We start from the raw sequence: 15,161 nt of genomic DNA on the forward strand, positions 1-15,161 counted from the left end.
ACATTTGTTGCTTATGCACATTAGAAGTACAGTTCTGGGGTGTTCCAGAATAGGAAGCTTTGGGATCATCTTTGTTTATCCCAAATACACAGACTTTGAAACCTTCCTGTTGTCCATGTGAACAGGACTATTTCTCAATAAAGATGTCAATTTCAAATCTAATGTGACATGTTTCAGCCACTGAGACTATTCACAATCTGGACAGCTGATGGACCACATATCATAGTTCTCGAGCTGGCTGAAAACAGACAGAACTCCTGCACCAACAAGAAAACTGGCTGAACAATTTAGAAAGCCCAATTTGTTCTTCTCTCAAATGATGGAAGAACCCATGCCAGAAGCAGAATTCTACTCCCCAGTTTTCAGCACTGGATGAGAAAGGAAGACATGAAGAAAGAAGGACAGCTGACTTTATCCATTAGCAATGTCAGGAGCAAGTATAGAAATAGAAGTAGGAACACACAAGAAGGTACAGGCAAAAAATCTAATGATGCACGGTGGTTGGAAGGAGAAGGTGACTTAAGAAAGGAGCAGACTAGGAAGGTTACCTGTCAGTCACCTGTACCCTATGTACACGAGCCATTCTGAGGCCAGATCAGAGACACATGCATCACACCTATAGGATGAGATCCCTTAGAAAAGGAATTATCCCTTGGACAAGATCACATTAGGAGCAGTGAAGAGAAGTGTTCTCTATGATTAATTTCCCACTCCTCAATCCTTAATACCTTGTAATCTCATTTAACTGCTGTCCTCTTCCCCTCTGCAGGACACCAATGAACATTTAGACTATAAGACACACAGAAAGCTGTGGTCTTGTTTTACTCTTGTCAGCTACTGGCATCCCAACTTATCTCTGAAAAACCTTCTGTCATCATTGCAAAACAATTCTGCCATCATCAATCATGAAAATGAAATTATTCTTTCGTTCTCAGAAACACTCCTCCAAGTGATACTTTCTATAGAACTAATGTAATATAACTTTGTAGTTTTAATATTATTATGATAGAAAGTTTAGAATGTAACCACCAGGGCTAGTATTTACTTATTCAGTCCTTTATTTCATTAATAGATTACTATGATATTGCTTGCATCTAAACACAAGGATTTTAAGATATGTTGTGAAATATTATGATGGGGGGCTAAGGTAAGGCAAATCATTTTAAATACTAACAGAAAGAGGAAAAGGAGAAGTATCCATACACACAAAATCAGGCAGCATCACAATAAGCCACATTACTTAACACTCCTTTTTCAACATCTTACAAATACAAAATTTTACATGTATTGGGTGCAAGTTTTGAGATTTGTATAGATCAAAATCACTTTTTATAAAATTTAACTTAATCTAAATGCATGATGAATCTATGACGAATCTAGCATCAACACCATATTTCTAAGGTACATATAAATGAAACATTTTAAGGTTTTGAAGCATCATCTCCAAAAACAATGAGAGAGACCATTAAGCATTTTATTCTACATGAGGGAGCATGCTATATAGGCCCAGTATATAAGGAAAACAAAATTACAAGGCGGTATTAATCAGAATAAAAACAAACTCATCTTTCAGAATTATGATGGAAGAAACTAGCCCAAAATCTCAGATTTATCATTTCCTGTCTTTACTTAGTTACACTTCAAGTCTTTTGCTCATAATTTGAAGCTTTACAATTTAAATATTACATTTAGTGGGAACTCAATGGAAAGAACCACCCAAATATAAAAAGCTACAGAAATAAATAGATGAAACATCTAATAACAGCAATGATTACACTTATATTACCATGCAATTTAATTCTAGCTATGAGTTAGTTCACGACATTTGGATCATTATGTACTGATGTATAGTTTCTTCAGTATAATCTTCCTCTCTTACCTTTCTAAAACATCATTTAGAGAATCCATCTGACCTACTTTAGACACAAGAGCATCAAGTCAAAACAAAATCATAGTACTAAACTAATTCATTTTTAAATCATAACCAATAAGATCGCAACAATAAGAATATTATTAAATAAAATAAAAAATACACTTTTTTAAAATTAAAAATTTCAAATGTGTTCCCTAAACAAAAAGGGAGAAAAGAAACAAAGGATTCCATGCAAAAACATCTTCGGTACTTTCAGAAGAACTACGCATTTGTTAAGTTAGAAGAATAGATGTCAGTAGCCAAAAGAAAGTGTCTGTTTCAAAAAGAAAATCACACCACATCAACTACATTGTGCTGTGAGAAAAAAAAAAAAAAAAAAAGCCTGCTTAACTTCCAGAAAGGGTTGATGATGGGAAAAAATGTGTATAACCACAACTAGAATTTTCCAACAGCAATGTAGTATTACTTCAAATAAAACTGTGTGGTAAATCAAAGAAATAGCAGGGGAAAAATATGATCCAGTTCTCAGTGAATCATCCACAACTGTTGTCTGCAGATAGACCAAACATGGTAAGTCTTATCAGCTATACAATCTATAGAAAGAATCAAGGTCCCACTTAGAACACTAGAACCCAGGCCCTGTTTTCTCTTCCCAAACTGAATGTTCCCTTTCTGATCTGCAAATTAGAGAATGTCACCTACTAACACAAGCATCTACTTTAACATTTTTCCCCCGCTATATTATAAATTTCTTTTGTAGTTTTAGAATGTAGCATTTATTCATTTCTGCAACATACTAAAATGAGTCTGCCATAAAATTTTAGATTTGCAGAATTAGAGTGGCTTAATTCGGCATTATGGTCAAAAAATGTATTGCCTCCTATCACTGAATGACTTGAAAATATGCAGCACCTCCTATTTAGTGAGGAGCAGAGATGATAAAAAAAATATACTTATGACCATGTGATCAAAAAGGAAAAAAAGTCAGACATACATTTGTTCCTGTTTTGTTCCTGCCTATATAAGTAAGAAATTATTAGGAGTGTGGGAATCATAATTCTAATTTTACCAGCTTGCATGAGTTCAATATCTCAAAGAGACCATTACATTAAATATCAAAATGAGTCTATAATATTAGTTAATACCAATTTGTTTATTCTATTTATGAACCCTCAACCACCCCTTTACTGTCTCTGGTTGTTGTAGTAGCATACGGAAACAACATTAAAATGGAAAAATATTACGTGCACTGTTCAATCTTTATTTTTTTTAATGTTGACTTTATTTAGACGAAACAGAACTTTTTACTTGTGTTTCACACACAAAAATGTGAAAACACTCCATTATCATCATCAACTGGTTAAGCACTAGCACTATACCAAGGACTCTCTCTGAATGTTGGTCCCCATGATTAGGAGCAGCAATTATCACTCCCCTTCAATTCTTGCATTTTCAGCATTACCAGAGTGACTGTAAGTTTTTTTCCAGATTTATGAAGAATTTTGTGACTATCACAAAGCACAATTCACTTCATTATAATTAGCAACTCAGAGAAAACATATGTATATGCTTTATGCTCTTTATCTCATCTTTCAAAATGTTTATATTAATAAAATTCATAAAAAAGCCTAAAAGCGTATTTTATTTAGACAATTTTGTGACAAAATAAAAATGCAGTATCTGTATCAGTAGGGAATACTTAAACTTGGATTAACAATGTGAAATATCTCTTATCAATCCAAGTCATTCCAGGCCAGACCTCAGAATCCATCAAGCTTATAAAATAAGAAAAGAATAACTGGCTTAGTTGACAAAGTGAGATTAATAAAATCTTCTCAGAACTTAATACAATTAACTCATAAAAGAGGAAGGTTTAATCTAAATATTACCTGGTTTAAAGATCTTACTGACTTTTTGGCTATGTTACCTCCAAACCAGCTTTTGAGAATAGATTTACTAATTAACTGACTTCTGACACTTGTGATTAACAGTCAATCATTGAATATAAAGCACCATGAAATAATGCATGTTCACTTACAGTACATAATAGACCCATCTTATAAGACAATTGTCACAGCCAAACATTTGAACAAAAACTTCATGTAAAAGGAATGAAATCAATGCACATTTATAGTACAGGACATCAGAATTATTTCAGTTAAAAGTCTTATCCTCAAAGTTTCCAAAACTATGCCAGAGTCAAAAGTCTGCTTTAAAGCTTTTCAAGTAAGAGCTAATAGTCAGCTGTTTCTACTTTAAAAAGAAATTCCAGTGAGATGGACATCTGTATTCCGTATCTATCAAGTTTACTCAGTGTGTGGCCACAGGTGTTGGCCCTGGTACTGTAGAAGCCAAGGAAGAAAGGCAAAAGTAACTGGTATTAAAAGAAGGCACACAATATTCATTTCATGAAATTAATTTTAACTCTTAGAAGCACAACATTTTTTCTCTGATTTGATTTTCACTATATCCAGAAAACGAGGAAATGGATGATATTTTCTACAAAGTTAAAGGTTATGACCCTTTCATCTAGCATTCTTGAAAACTGTAGAGTCTGACAAAGAGGTATAACTGACAGGGAGACATTTGCAAACCTAAGGGGGTGTTTATGGAAAGGCTGGACAGTAGATGATATTTGTGGTAGGGGGATGGTTGGACCAGATGATCGTGGAGGTCTCTTCCAACCTTAATGATTCTATGATTCTAAGTAACATTTTGTCGTGGTTTAACCCGGCCGGCAGCTAAACACCACGCAGCCGTTCGCTCACCCTCCCCCCTCCCTCTCTGGGACGGGGGAGAGAAATGGAAAGTGAAGCCCGTGAGTTGAGATAAAGACAGTTTAATAAGACAGGAAAATAATAATAACAAAATAATAATAACAATAATAACAATAATAATAATATGGTGATAATAGGGAAATAATAATAATATGTACAAACAAGTGATGCACAATGCAATTGCTCACCACTCGCTGACCGATGCCCAGCCTAACCCCGAGCAGTCCGGCCCCCTTCCCCCGGCTAGCCACCCCTATATATTGTTTAGCATGACGTCAGATGGTATGGAATACCCCTTTGGCTAGTTTGGGTCACCTGTCCGGGGTCTGTCCCCTCCCAGCTCTTACTGCACCCCCAGCCTGCCCGTTGGCAGGACAGAGCAAAAGGCTGAGATGTCCTTGGCTTAGTATAAGCACTGCTCTGCAACAATTAAAGCATCGGGGTGTTATCAGCACTCTTCTCATCCTAAGCCAAAACACAGCATTCCACCAGCTACTAGGAAGAAAATTAATTCTGTGCTAACTGAAACCAGGACACATTTCCACTACTTAAATATTTCTGCATGAAGAATACCATCATTAAAGTATTTTTAAAAAGCAATTAAAAAAATAAAATATTAAAAAAATAAGATCCACTAATTAAAATGTCAAGAGTTTATGATTTCCTTTAGCCAATCCGATAATCCATAAATCTGAAGGTTTTTAGGCAACATGTTTTATAACATAGCTAGCAAATATTTGAGTAGGATGTTACACGCACATACACAAAAAATAGGTTACCATAAATTCTAGGAAGTAAAACTAAAAAAAAAAAGTATGTGTGACACTTCAAGCATGTATTAAATGATCACAGAATCACAGAATTTCTAGGTTGGAAGAGACCTCAAGATCATCGAGTCCAACCTCTGACCTAACACTAACAAGTCCTCCACTAAACCATATCACTAAGCTCTACATCTAAACGTCTTTTAAAGACCTCCAGGGATAGTGACTCCACCACTTCCCTGGGCAGCCCGTTCCAATGCCTAACAACCCTCTCAGTAAAGAAGTTCTTCCTAAGATCCAGCCTAAAACTCCTCTGGCACAACTTTAGCCCATTCCCCCTCGTCCTATCACCAGGCACGTGGGAGAACAGACCAACCCCCACCTCGCTACAGCCTCCTTTAAGGTACCTATAGAAAATGATAACATCTCCCCTGAGCCTCCTTTTCTCCAGGCTGAACAAGCCCAGCTCCCTCAGCCACTCCTTGTAGGACTTGTTCTCCAGACCCCTCACCAGCTTTGTCGCCCTTCTCTGGACTCGCTCGAGCGCCTCGATGTCCTTCTTGTAGCAAGGGGCCCAAAACTGAACACAGTACTCGAGGTGAGGCCTCACCAGAACCGAGTACAGGGGGACAATCACCTCCCTAGCCCTGCTGGCCACACTGCTTCTTATACAAGACAGGCTGCTGTTGGCCTTCTTGGCCCCGTGAGCACACTGCTGGCTCATATTCAGCCAACTATCAACCAATACTCCCAGGTCCTTCTCTGACAGGCAGCTTTCCAACCATTCCTCTCCCAGTCTGTAGTGCTGCTTGGGGTTATTGTGCCCCAGGTGCAGGACCCGGCACTTGGCCTTGTTGAACTTCATACAGTTGGTCTCAGCCCATCAGTCCAGCCTATCCAGATCCTCCTGCAGAGCCTTCCTACCCTCGAGCAGATCACACACGCACCTAGCTTGGTGTCATCTGCAAACTTACTGAGGGTGCACTCAATGCCCTCATCCAGATCATTGATGGAGATATTAAAGAGGACTGGCCCCAGTACCAAGGCTTGGGGGACGCCACTAGTGACCGGCCTCTAACTGAATTTGACTCCATTTACCACAACTCTTTGGGCCCGGCTATCCAGCCAGTTTCTAACCCAATGAAGCGTATGCCAGTCCAAGCCAGGAGCAGCCAGTTTCTTGAGGAGAATGCTGTGGGAAACAGTGTCAAAAGTCTTGCTGAAGTCAAGTAGACCACATCCACAGCCTTTCCCTCATCCACCCAGTGCATCACTTTGTCATAGAAGGAGATCAGGTTTGTCACGCAGGACCTGCCTTTCATAAACCCATGCTGACTGGGCCTGATCACTTGGTTGCCCTGCAAGTGCCACTTGATGACACTCAAGATAATCTCCTCCATGAGCTTCCCTGGCACTGAGGTCAAACTGACAGGCCTATAGTTCCCCGGGTCTGCCCTCTGGCCCTTCTTGTAGATGGGCGTCACGTTTGCTAGCCGCCAGTCGACTGGGGCCTCCCCCGATAGCCAGGACTGCTGATAAATGATGGAAAGCGGTGTGGCCAGCTCCTCCGCCAGTTCTCTCAGTACCCTCGGGTGGATCCCATCCGGCCCCATCGACTTGCACACATCCAAGTACCGTAGCAGGTCGCCAACCATTTCTTCGTGGATAGTGATTCATCCTGCTCCCCATCCCCTTCTGCCAGTTCAGGGTACTCAGTATCCAGAGAACAACTACCCTTGCCGCTAAAGACTGAGGCAAAGAAGGCATTAAGCACCTCCGCATTTTCCTCATCTTTTGTAACAAGGTTTCCCCCTGCATCCAGTAAAGGATGGAGATTTTCCTTAGCCCTCCGTTTTGCGTTGATGTATTTGCAAAAAGATTTTTTGTTTTCTTTAATGGCAGTAGCCAGATTGAGCTCCAGATGAGCTTTGGCCTTTCTAATTTTGTCCCTGCACAGCCTCGCAACATCCGTAAAGTTCTCCTCAGTTGCCCACCCTTTTTTCCCAAAGATTATAAACCCTCTTTTTTCTCCTAAGCTCAAGCTGCAACTCTCTGTTGAGCCAGGCCGGTCTTCTTCCATGCCAGCTCGTCTTTGGGCACGTGGGGACGTGCACGTGGGCTCCTGTGCCATTAAGATTTCCTTCTTGAAGAGCGCCCAGCCTTCCTGGACTCCTCTGCCTTTCAAAACTGCCTCCCAAGGGACTCTACCAACCAGTGTCCTGAGCAGCTCAAAGTGATCAATGATCTCTATGTTTGTGATGGAAGCAATTTTAATTCCATTTTCTAGCATCTAATTATATTTTCCAGATTTTCTGTTACGTAACACAAGTGAATATTGAATATACCACTAATATTGAAGTCAGCTAGTATTTTCCAAGTAAGGGGCCATAACAGCTCTAGAACATAAGACAGTGTTAAATATGCATCTATTTGGCAAATCAGTGGTTTTATTTTAATTTCTATGAAATTGATCATTCTACAGTTATGTGATTTGAGTGACAGTGATGCAGACTATTAAATCTATATTAAATCTATATAAATCTATATTAAATCTATATTCCTGCTAACATCAAAATCAGGCTGATTTGAAGGCCCTTAAAATTCTTCAAATCCAAAAGATCTGGAGCAGGCCTGAAGATACTTACCAGAGGAATTGCTGAACATACTTCACACAAAACATCCCTGAACACAGCAAGATACTACAAGAAATAAAATGAAATTACCTGGATCATCTTGTAATGATCTTGATATTTAAGTAGCTTTTCTTTTTTATCCTTCAAGAAATTCATTTCTAGAATACTGTTTTCTTCCAGTAAATATTCTAATTCCTACAAAGGTTAGAAAATAAAATATGGAAAATTACAAACATTTTTGAATTGTGAAAATACAGATTCAGGTTATCATTCCAACTAGTTTCATTTCTGAAGATACACCATTTCCTATCATAACTTCATAACAAAAACTGTAATTTTGAGAAGCATAAGGTATTTGAAGTCATTATTTTCATATTTTTAATGGCTTCTGGTTTTATACATTTGAAACACCTATTAAACATACTTTTAGAAAACGTTTTCTCTCCAAAGGCAGTAATTCTGTTCCATACAGCCCTAATGATCTCTACCTACAGTTCCAGAATTACTAGAATTTTAACATCTTGTTCTTGTATCCCCCCTGCAAGAGCCAAGGGAGAGGAAGGAGAATGACCCTACTGACTAAACTTCAAAATTATTTGCTGTAGAAAGGGCTAGAGTTTTACATGCAGATGTTGCTCCTACCAAACCAATTCCTATAGGCAAGCTGCTGGCACCTTTTCAGTTGCTCAAAAGCAACTATTTTTGCAGCCCCGCAAGAAGCCAATTAAGAAACCTGCCAGATCACTGTACAGCTATTCAAACAAAAAGCAAAACAGAAAGGGTCAGAAGGAGGACAAGAGGAGCAGGTATGTTTAGTTCAGTCCTGCTTTTGGATGAAATAAGAACAGTTCTTGAGATTCAAAGTCTGATTCAACTGTAGGAATAGAAACACATTTCACAACTCTTTTTCATTTACAGCCCAGCTCTCAGTATCTACTCTTAAAGTCTATGCTTATAGACTTATACCTTACCAACCTTCTTCCATGCTTAACTCCTAGAAACATCAACCCACTCCAGGCCTTCCTATTCTTGGCTCATCCCCATACTTATTTTCATTTCCAACAATCCATTTCCTTCTTCCATAGCACATCTTGATAGCTATCAATGAACACAGTATTAAGAATACAAGAAATTAAACCTTCTTACTCTCCAGTGTCTCATTGACCTCTGACCAGCTTAGACGCATAACTACACGCATAGTCCTACTTGGTACTCTACCATATTTGGTGTGGAAGCACCACGAAGAGTTTAGTTACCAGCACTCCTGGAGGGAGGGGAGGAAGTATTACATATTATGTTCATATAGATAGCCAAAGGCACTTTCAACTTCAGTGACCGCATGCTCACTCCCAAAACATGAACGAGCCATTATAAATACTAACTACATAGCTTTATGCTGAGACATCTTGTCTTTCTCTATATCTTAAAAAAAAAAAAGGGGGGGGGGGGAGGGGGACAAATAACTTTTTTCCTAAAATTTAAGATTTATTGCAAAAGATTTGACATGAAGAAAAAGTATTTTTGCTGAATTTGGATAATTTATTTTAAATTTGCCTATTTTCTCCCAAAACAAATTATAAATCTGACAGCTCAAACTATACTTAAATTCCATATAAATGTCAAATATTTATATAAAAAAACAGTCATACCTTTTTTGTTTTTATTTTTTCTTCTTCAGCAGTGCAAAGCTTGGTTTCTAGGTTTGCTACAGTTTGTTGAAGAGAGCTCTTCAATTCATTTTGCCTCTTTGTCTCATTACCATCCGTACCAATGGCCGACGTGACTTCACTTAAATTCAAAGAGGCAACTTGAATATCTACTTGATTCTAAAGGTAAAACATAAAAGGGAAAAGGGAATTTAACATTCAAGTCAAATTTTTATTTCCAAATGAAATTATAGATTTAAAAACTATAAACACCAAGGTTATTTATTTGTAACCACAATTCTCTGAAGTTATCCATGCACACACGTGTTCTATGTGCTGGCCAAGAAGAAAGGTCCAACAACAGAACAGTAGCTAGTAATTCTACTAGCATTCAGATCAATCTTTCCAATTTCCTCAGAGCTTTTCAAGAAACACTTTGGAGAAGGCTTTAAGAAGGAGGATATCAGATATCTCAGTTCTGAATGAAGTCAAAATACTAAAGAGAGGTGAGAAAGGGACAAAAATGAAACAAATCACTGGTCTCAAAGACTCAGACTTACAGCGAAATAAACTCTTCTTGGATTAGTCAAACTTACGTTTTTGCCCAATGCAGACTACAAACAGCAGCCGTGGTAAGGTAAGTGATTAAAAAGGATTCCAATTACAAAACAGATTTTTATTTTCATTTTTCTAAAATTAATATACTGAGGCTTGACTAAGAGAATAAGAGTAATCAGGACATGCCTAGAACAGTTAATACTATTTTAGTAAATTGTACAAGTGCAGGAATTGAAACAAAGGTTTCTTGAATATACAACTGAAAACAGATGGAACATAAACAAGACTGTATTTTCAGCAAAGCACAAAAATAAATTAGGTGAAATTTAAAATATTTTGTATTATAATTAACAGAAATTTGAGTTGAACCCTCCCACCCCCACAATTATATAATCATTACTTGTTTATATAGCAACAAATTCCAAAGAAAAGAGATGGCAAATTAACTTAAACTACCATTTTTATTCTAGCTTTTTGAAAGCCAAGAGCACTTGAGATTTGGGGTAGGATGGTAAAAGAAACATCTCAGTATGTGTTGTTTGTTTTTTTTTTAAGACAGAATTGATGGATATGATTTAATTAATTCCCCTAACACCTTTTATTCCAGACAAACTTTCAAATAATTGACTTTTTGGTTACTGAATAAGCATCTCTAGAGTCAAAGGAAAACAAACAAAATAACAGGGCTCAGTATTAGGGTCAGTCCTATTTAATATCTTTATTGATGATCTGGATGAGGGCATTGAGTGCACCCTCAGTAAGTTTGCAGATGGCACCAAGTTAGGTGCATGTGTCGATCTGCTCAAGGGTAGGAAGGCTCTGCAGGAGGATCTGGATAGGCTGGACCGATGGGCTGAGACCAACAGTATGAAGTTCAACAAGGCCAAGTGCCGGGTCCTGCACCTGGGGCACAACAACCCCAAGCAGCACTACAGACTGGGAGAGGAATGGTTGGAAAGCTGCCTGTCAGAGAAGGACCTGGGAGTATTGGTTGATAGTTGGCTGAATATGAGCCAGCAGTATGCTCACGGGGCCAAGAAGGCCAACAGCAGCCTGTCTTGTATAAAAAGCAGTGTGGCCAGCAGGGCTAGGGGCTAGATCATCCCCCTGTACTCGGTTCTGGTGAGGCCTCACCTCGAGTACTGTGTTCAGTTTTGGGCCCCTCGCTACAAGAAGGACATTGAGGTGCTCGAGCGAGTCCAGAGAAGGGTGACCAAGCTGGTGAAGGGTCTGGAGAACAAGTCCTACAAGGAGCAGCTGAGGGAGCTGAGATTGTTCAGTCTGGAGAAAAGGAGGCTCAGGGGAGACGTTATCATTTTCTATAGGTACCTTAAAGGAGGCTGTAGTGAGGTGGGGATGGGTCTATTCTCCAATGTTCCCAGGGATAGGATGAGGGGGAATGGGCTAAACTTGCACCAGGGGAGGTTTAGGTTGGACATTAGGAGGAACATTTTTACTGAAAGGGTTGTTAGGCATTGGAATGGGCTGCCCAGGGAAGTGGTTGAGTCACCAACCGTGCAGTCTTTAAAAGAAGTTTAGATGTAGACCTTAGTGATATGGTTTAGTGAAGGACTGGTTAGCGTTAGGTCAGAGGTTGGACTCAGTGATCTTGGAGGTCTCTTCCAACCTAGATGATATTGTGAATAGAGATCTTGTCTATACGTAGATGCACGAGATCCAGTAGATAAAGCAGACACAGAAAACTGCAGTTTGTGCTCTCAATTTCCCTTCCATCAGAAACAGAGAGAAGTTTAGTGTGCTAATCCTACTTCTGAGTAATACATCAATCTTAAGTCTGGCGCTTGCAAAAATGGTGACATTGGACCTTGCAAAGGTGAACTTTAATATAAGATTTCAAGAGATGCTGAAGACACAGCTATAGAAAAATACAGTTCTCTTAACATCTCCCAATAGGCAAAAAAATACTTTATTATAGTTTTATGCCCACCACTCTCCTTAAATCTTATTCACAAGGGCAGTGTCTGACCTCCATTTCAAAATAACGTTAAGAAACTTATCAACTTCTCTTCTCTCTTTCAAAATGCTTCATAATGTTGTATTCTTTAGTTTGTATTATTTTCTACATTAAAAAGACAGCAAATTGTTTTTATGAAGCATGGGTCTGTCCAGAACAAAATATGAGAATGACTAAAAACCATCCTGAAAACAGAATTTCAGAATGATTATTCAGAAGTAGGAAAGCATATTATGTATTTTCAGTAAGACTACCCTATCAGATATTTCTTAGCTTAAAAAAATGCACCTAGGCCTTAATATTCTGGAATATCTAAAGTACTCTTTACAGAGAATAGAGAATTGAGGTAAAAGCTAAAGATTCTGGCCTAGCTCAAACAGAAAGGATACAGACTGTTCATATTTCACTGTTAGCTGATATCAAAAAGTAGGATCTGTTGTGGCTGAAAAAAAGCATATTTTCATCATCCTGCTCGCAACAGTAACTGGCTGATCAAAACATTGTTAGGGAGGTAGATGAAGAGCTTAAGGCAGAAAATTACCCTGTATGGCACCAGGGGAAAAAAAAAAAAAAAAAAAAGCTGTATCAATTCTCAGCAGAATTTCAGCTACAAGGGGAGATCAAGATGACAACTAAGACTTTTTTTTTTTTTTTTTTTTTTTAGTTTTGTGATCTGCCACAATCTTTAAACTCATGCAGGAAAAAAACAGAACTGAAAAAAATAACGATATAAAATATGTCTCAAAACCATGGTGGTAGATTCTCCTGGAAATTATGCTAAGGCACATGGAAAACAAAGAAGTGATTAGTGACAGCCAACATAGCTTCGCTAACGGCAAATTATGCCTGACAAATCTGGTGGCCTTCTACAATGGGTAGAAGCACAGGTCAAAAAGGGAAGAGCAACTGACATCATCTACCTGGACCTGTGCAAAGCATCTGATACAGTCCTGCACAACATTCTTGCTTCTAAATCAGAGGGACATGGATTTGACAGATGGACAACTCAGTGAATAAGAAATTGGCTGGCTGGTCACATTCAAAGAGTTACGTCAATAGCTCAACATCCAGGTGGAGACCAGTGATGAGTGGTGATCCTCAGTGGTCTGTATTGTAACTGTGATTATTTAATGTCTTTATCAGTGACATGGACAGTGGCATTAAGTGCACCCTCAGAAATTTTGCACATGACACCAGGCTGAGCAGTGCAGTTAACACACTGTAGGGAAGGGATGCCATCCATGGCAACCTTGGCAGGCTTGAGAGGTGCAAACCTCATGAAGTTAAAGAAGGCCAAGTGCAAGGTCCTGCACCTGGGTCAGGGCAGTCCCAAAATACAGACTGGATGGAGAATAAATCGAGAGCAGCCCTGAAGAGAGGGGTATCAGTGAACAAAAAACAGAACCTCAGCCAGCAATGTGCGCTTGCAGCCCAGAAAGCCAACCACATCCTAGGCTGCATGAAAAGAAGAACCATGCCCAGCAAGTCAAGGGAGGTGATTGTCCTTCTCTACTATGCTCTTGTGAGACCCCACCTGGAGTACTGCATTCAGCTCTGGGTCCCCCAAGATAAGAACAACATGGACATATTAAAGCAAGTCCAGAGGAGGGCCACAAAGATGATTAGAGGTTTGGAGCACCTCTGCTAATGAAGACAGACTAAGAGAGCAGGAGTTGTTCAATTTGGAGAAGAGAAGGCTCCCAAGAGGCCTTATAGCAGCCTTCCAGTACCTAAAGAGGGCCTAGAAGAAAGATGAGGAGATGCTCTTTATCAGTGAGTGTAGCAATAGAACAAGGGGTAATTGTTTTAGACTAAAAGAGGGTAGATTTAGATTAGATATTCAGAAGAAATTCTTTGTTATGAATGTAGTGAGGAACCGGAACAGGTTGTCCAGAGAAGCTATCAATGCCCCACTCCTGAAAGGGTTCAAGGCCCGGATGGGTGGGGCTTTGGACAACCTGATCTAATAGAAAACATCCCAGTATTCTGATTCTCTGAATATAAAAGAATAAAAATAAAAACAATTCCAATTAAGGAAAAAAAAAAAGTGTTAATTCTCTAATACTAAAACCACTTAAAAAACATAAAAAACATAAAATTATGACATATCTTTATAGCTGTAATCTCTACAGGTTTAGCAGCAATACAATAACCTTTCTTCTACTGTTTCCTACATTCATCCCTGGCATCATCAGCATGTCTTTAACACTGTAATAGCTCTTAAACACACATCTCTCTTGCAGTCCACACCAAACTAGTACAGTGTCTCCCAGTCAGAGGATTTAAACACCATTTGCTTACACTCCACACTCCTAAAGAATCAAAAATTATTTTACTTCAGAGTTTAACTAACAGAAATCATCTAAAGGACAGCTTTTGTTCTTAAAACATAATTAATCTAAATTTGCACATAAAAGATACAATGCCAAGATATTTAATACATAAAGTTTCCATATTGAAACAAAAATTGCTGCTTTACCTGTTCTTTAAGTACAGCTGGGTTTATAACATTGGCTGTTTGAATAGCCTTTGCCACATTATCATTTGATAAAGTGAATGAGTCAGGAGGAACCAGGCAGGATGAAGGCACAGAGTGCTCCAGAAGAACATCAGGAGAAATATTCTGAGATACATGGACTTCAGATACTAATGCAAGAAATAAAAACAAAACAAAAAACAAACATGAAGATGCATTCAAAAATTAACTCTGTTTCTGAAATTTAAACCTAGAAAAACACATCACAGTAGCAACAAGTAAAATAAAGTTTAAATATAATTAATACTGGAGTGTAAGTTCTTTCATAGCAATTTCCAGTTATGCCATTAAAGAAACTGTACAGAGGGTCATTATCAACCCATCACTACAGAAACTGGAGCATTTTTATGACAGACTCAGATACAAACTAAGAAAAAGGGGAAGAGAAAGCTTTGCACA

General features: G+C 38.6%; 1 protein-coding gene across 17 annotated transcripts in view; it reads right to left on the reverse strand.

Annotated features, from left to right (window-relative positions):
- Window positions 1-15,161, reverse strand: part of CCDC91 (coiled-coil domain containing 91) — a 173,153-nt gene that overhangs the window by 120,845 nt on the left and 37,147 nt on the right. For all 17 annotated transcript variants that reach the window (XM_072040849.1, XM_027456901.3, XM_072040854.1 and 14 more), the window contains 3 exons: window positions 14,706-14,872; window positions 9,697-9,873; window positions 8,138-8,242 (listed from right to left, as the gene is read on the reverse strand). In XM_072040849.1, coding sequence (XP_071896950.1) covers window positions 8,138-8,242; window positions 9,697-9,873; window positions 14,706-14,872 — 449 coding nt within the window. The remainder of the gene's footprint in view (window positions 1-8,137; window positions 8,243-9,696; window positions 9,874-14,705; window positions 14,873-15,161) is intronic.

Source organism: Anas platyrhynchos, chromosome 1 (assembly GCF_047663525.1).
Source record: "Anas platyrhynchos isolate ZD024472 breed Pekin duck chromosome 1, IASCAAS_PekinDuck_T2T, whole genome shotgun sequence".
NCBI classification, from domain to species: Eukaryota; Metazoa; Chordata; class Aves; order Anseriformes; family Anatidae; genus Anas; species Anas platyrhynchos.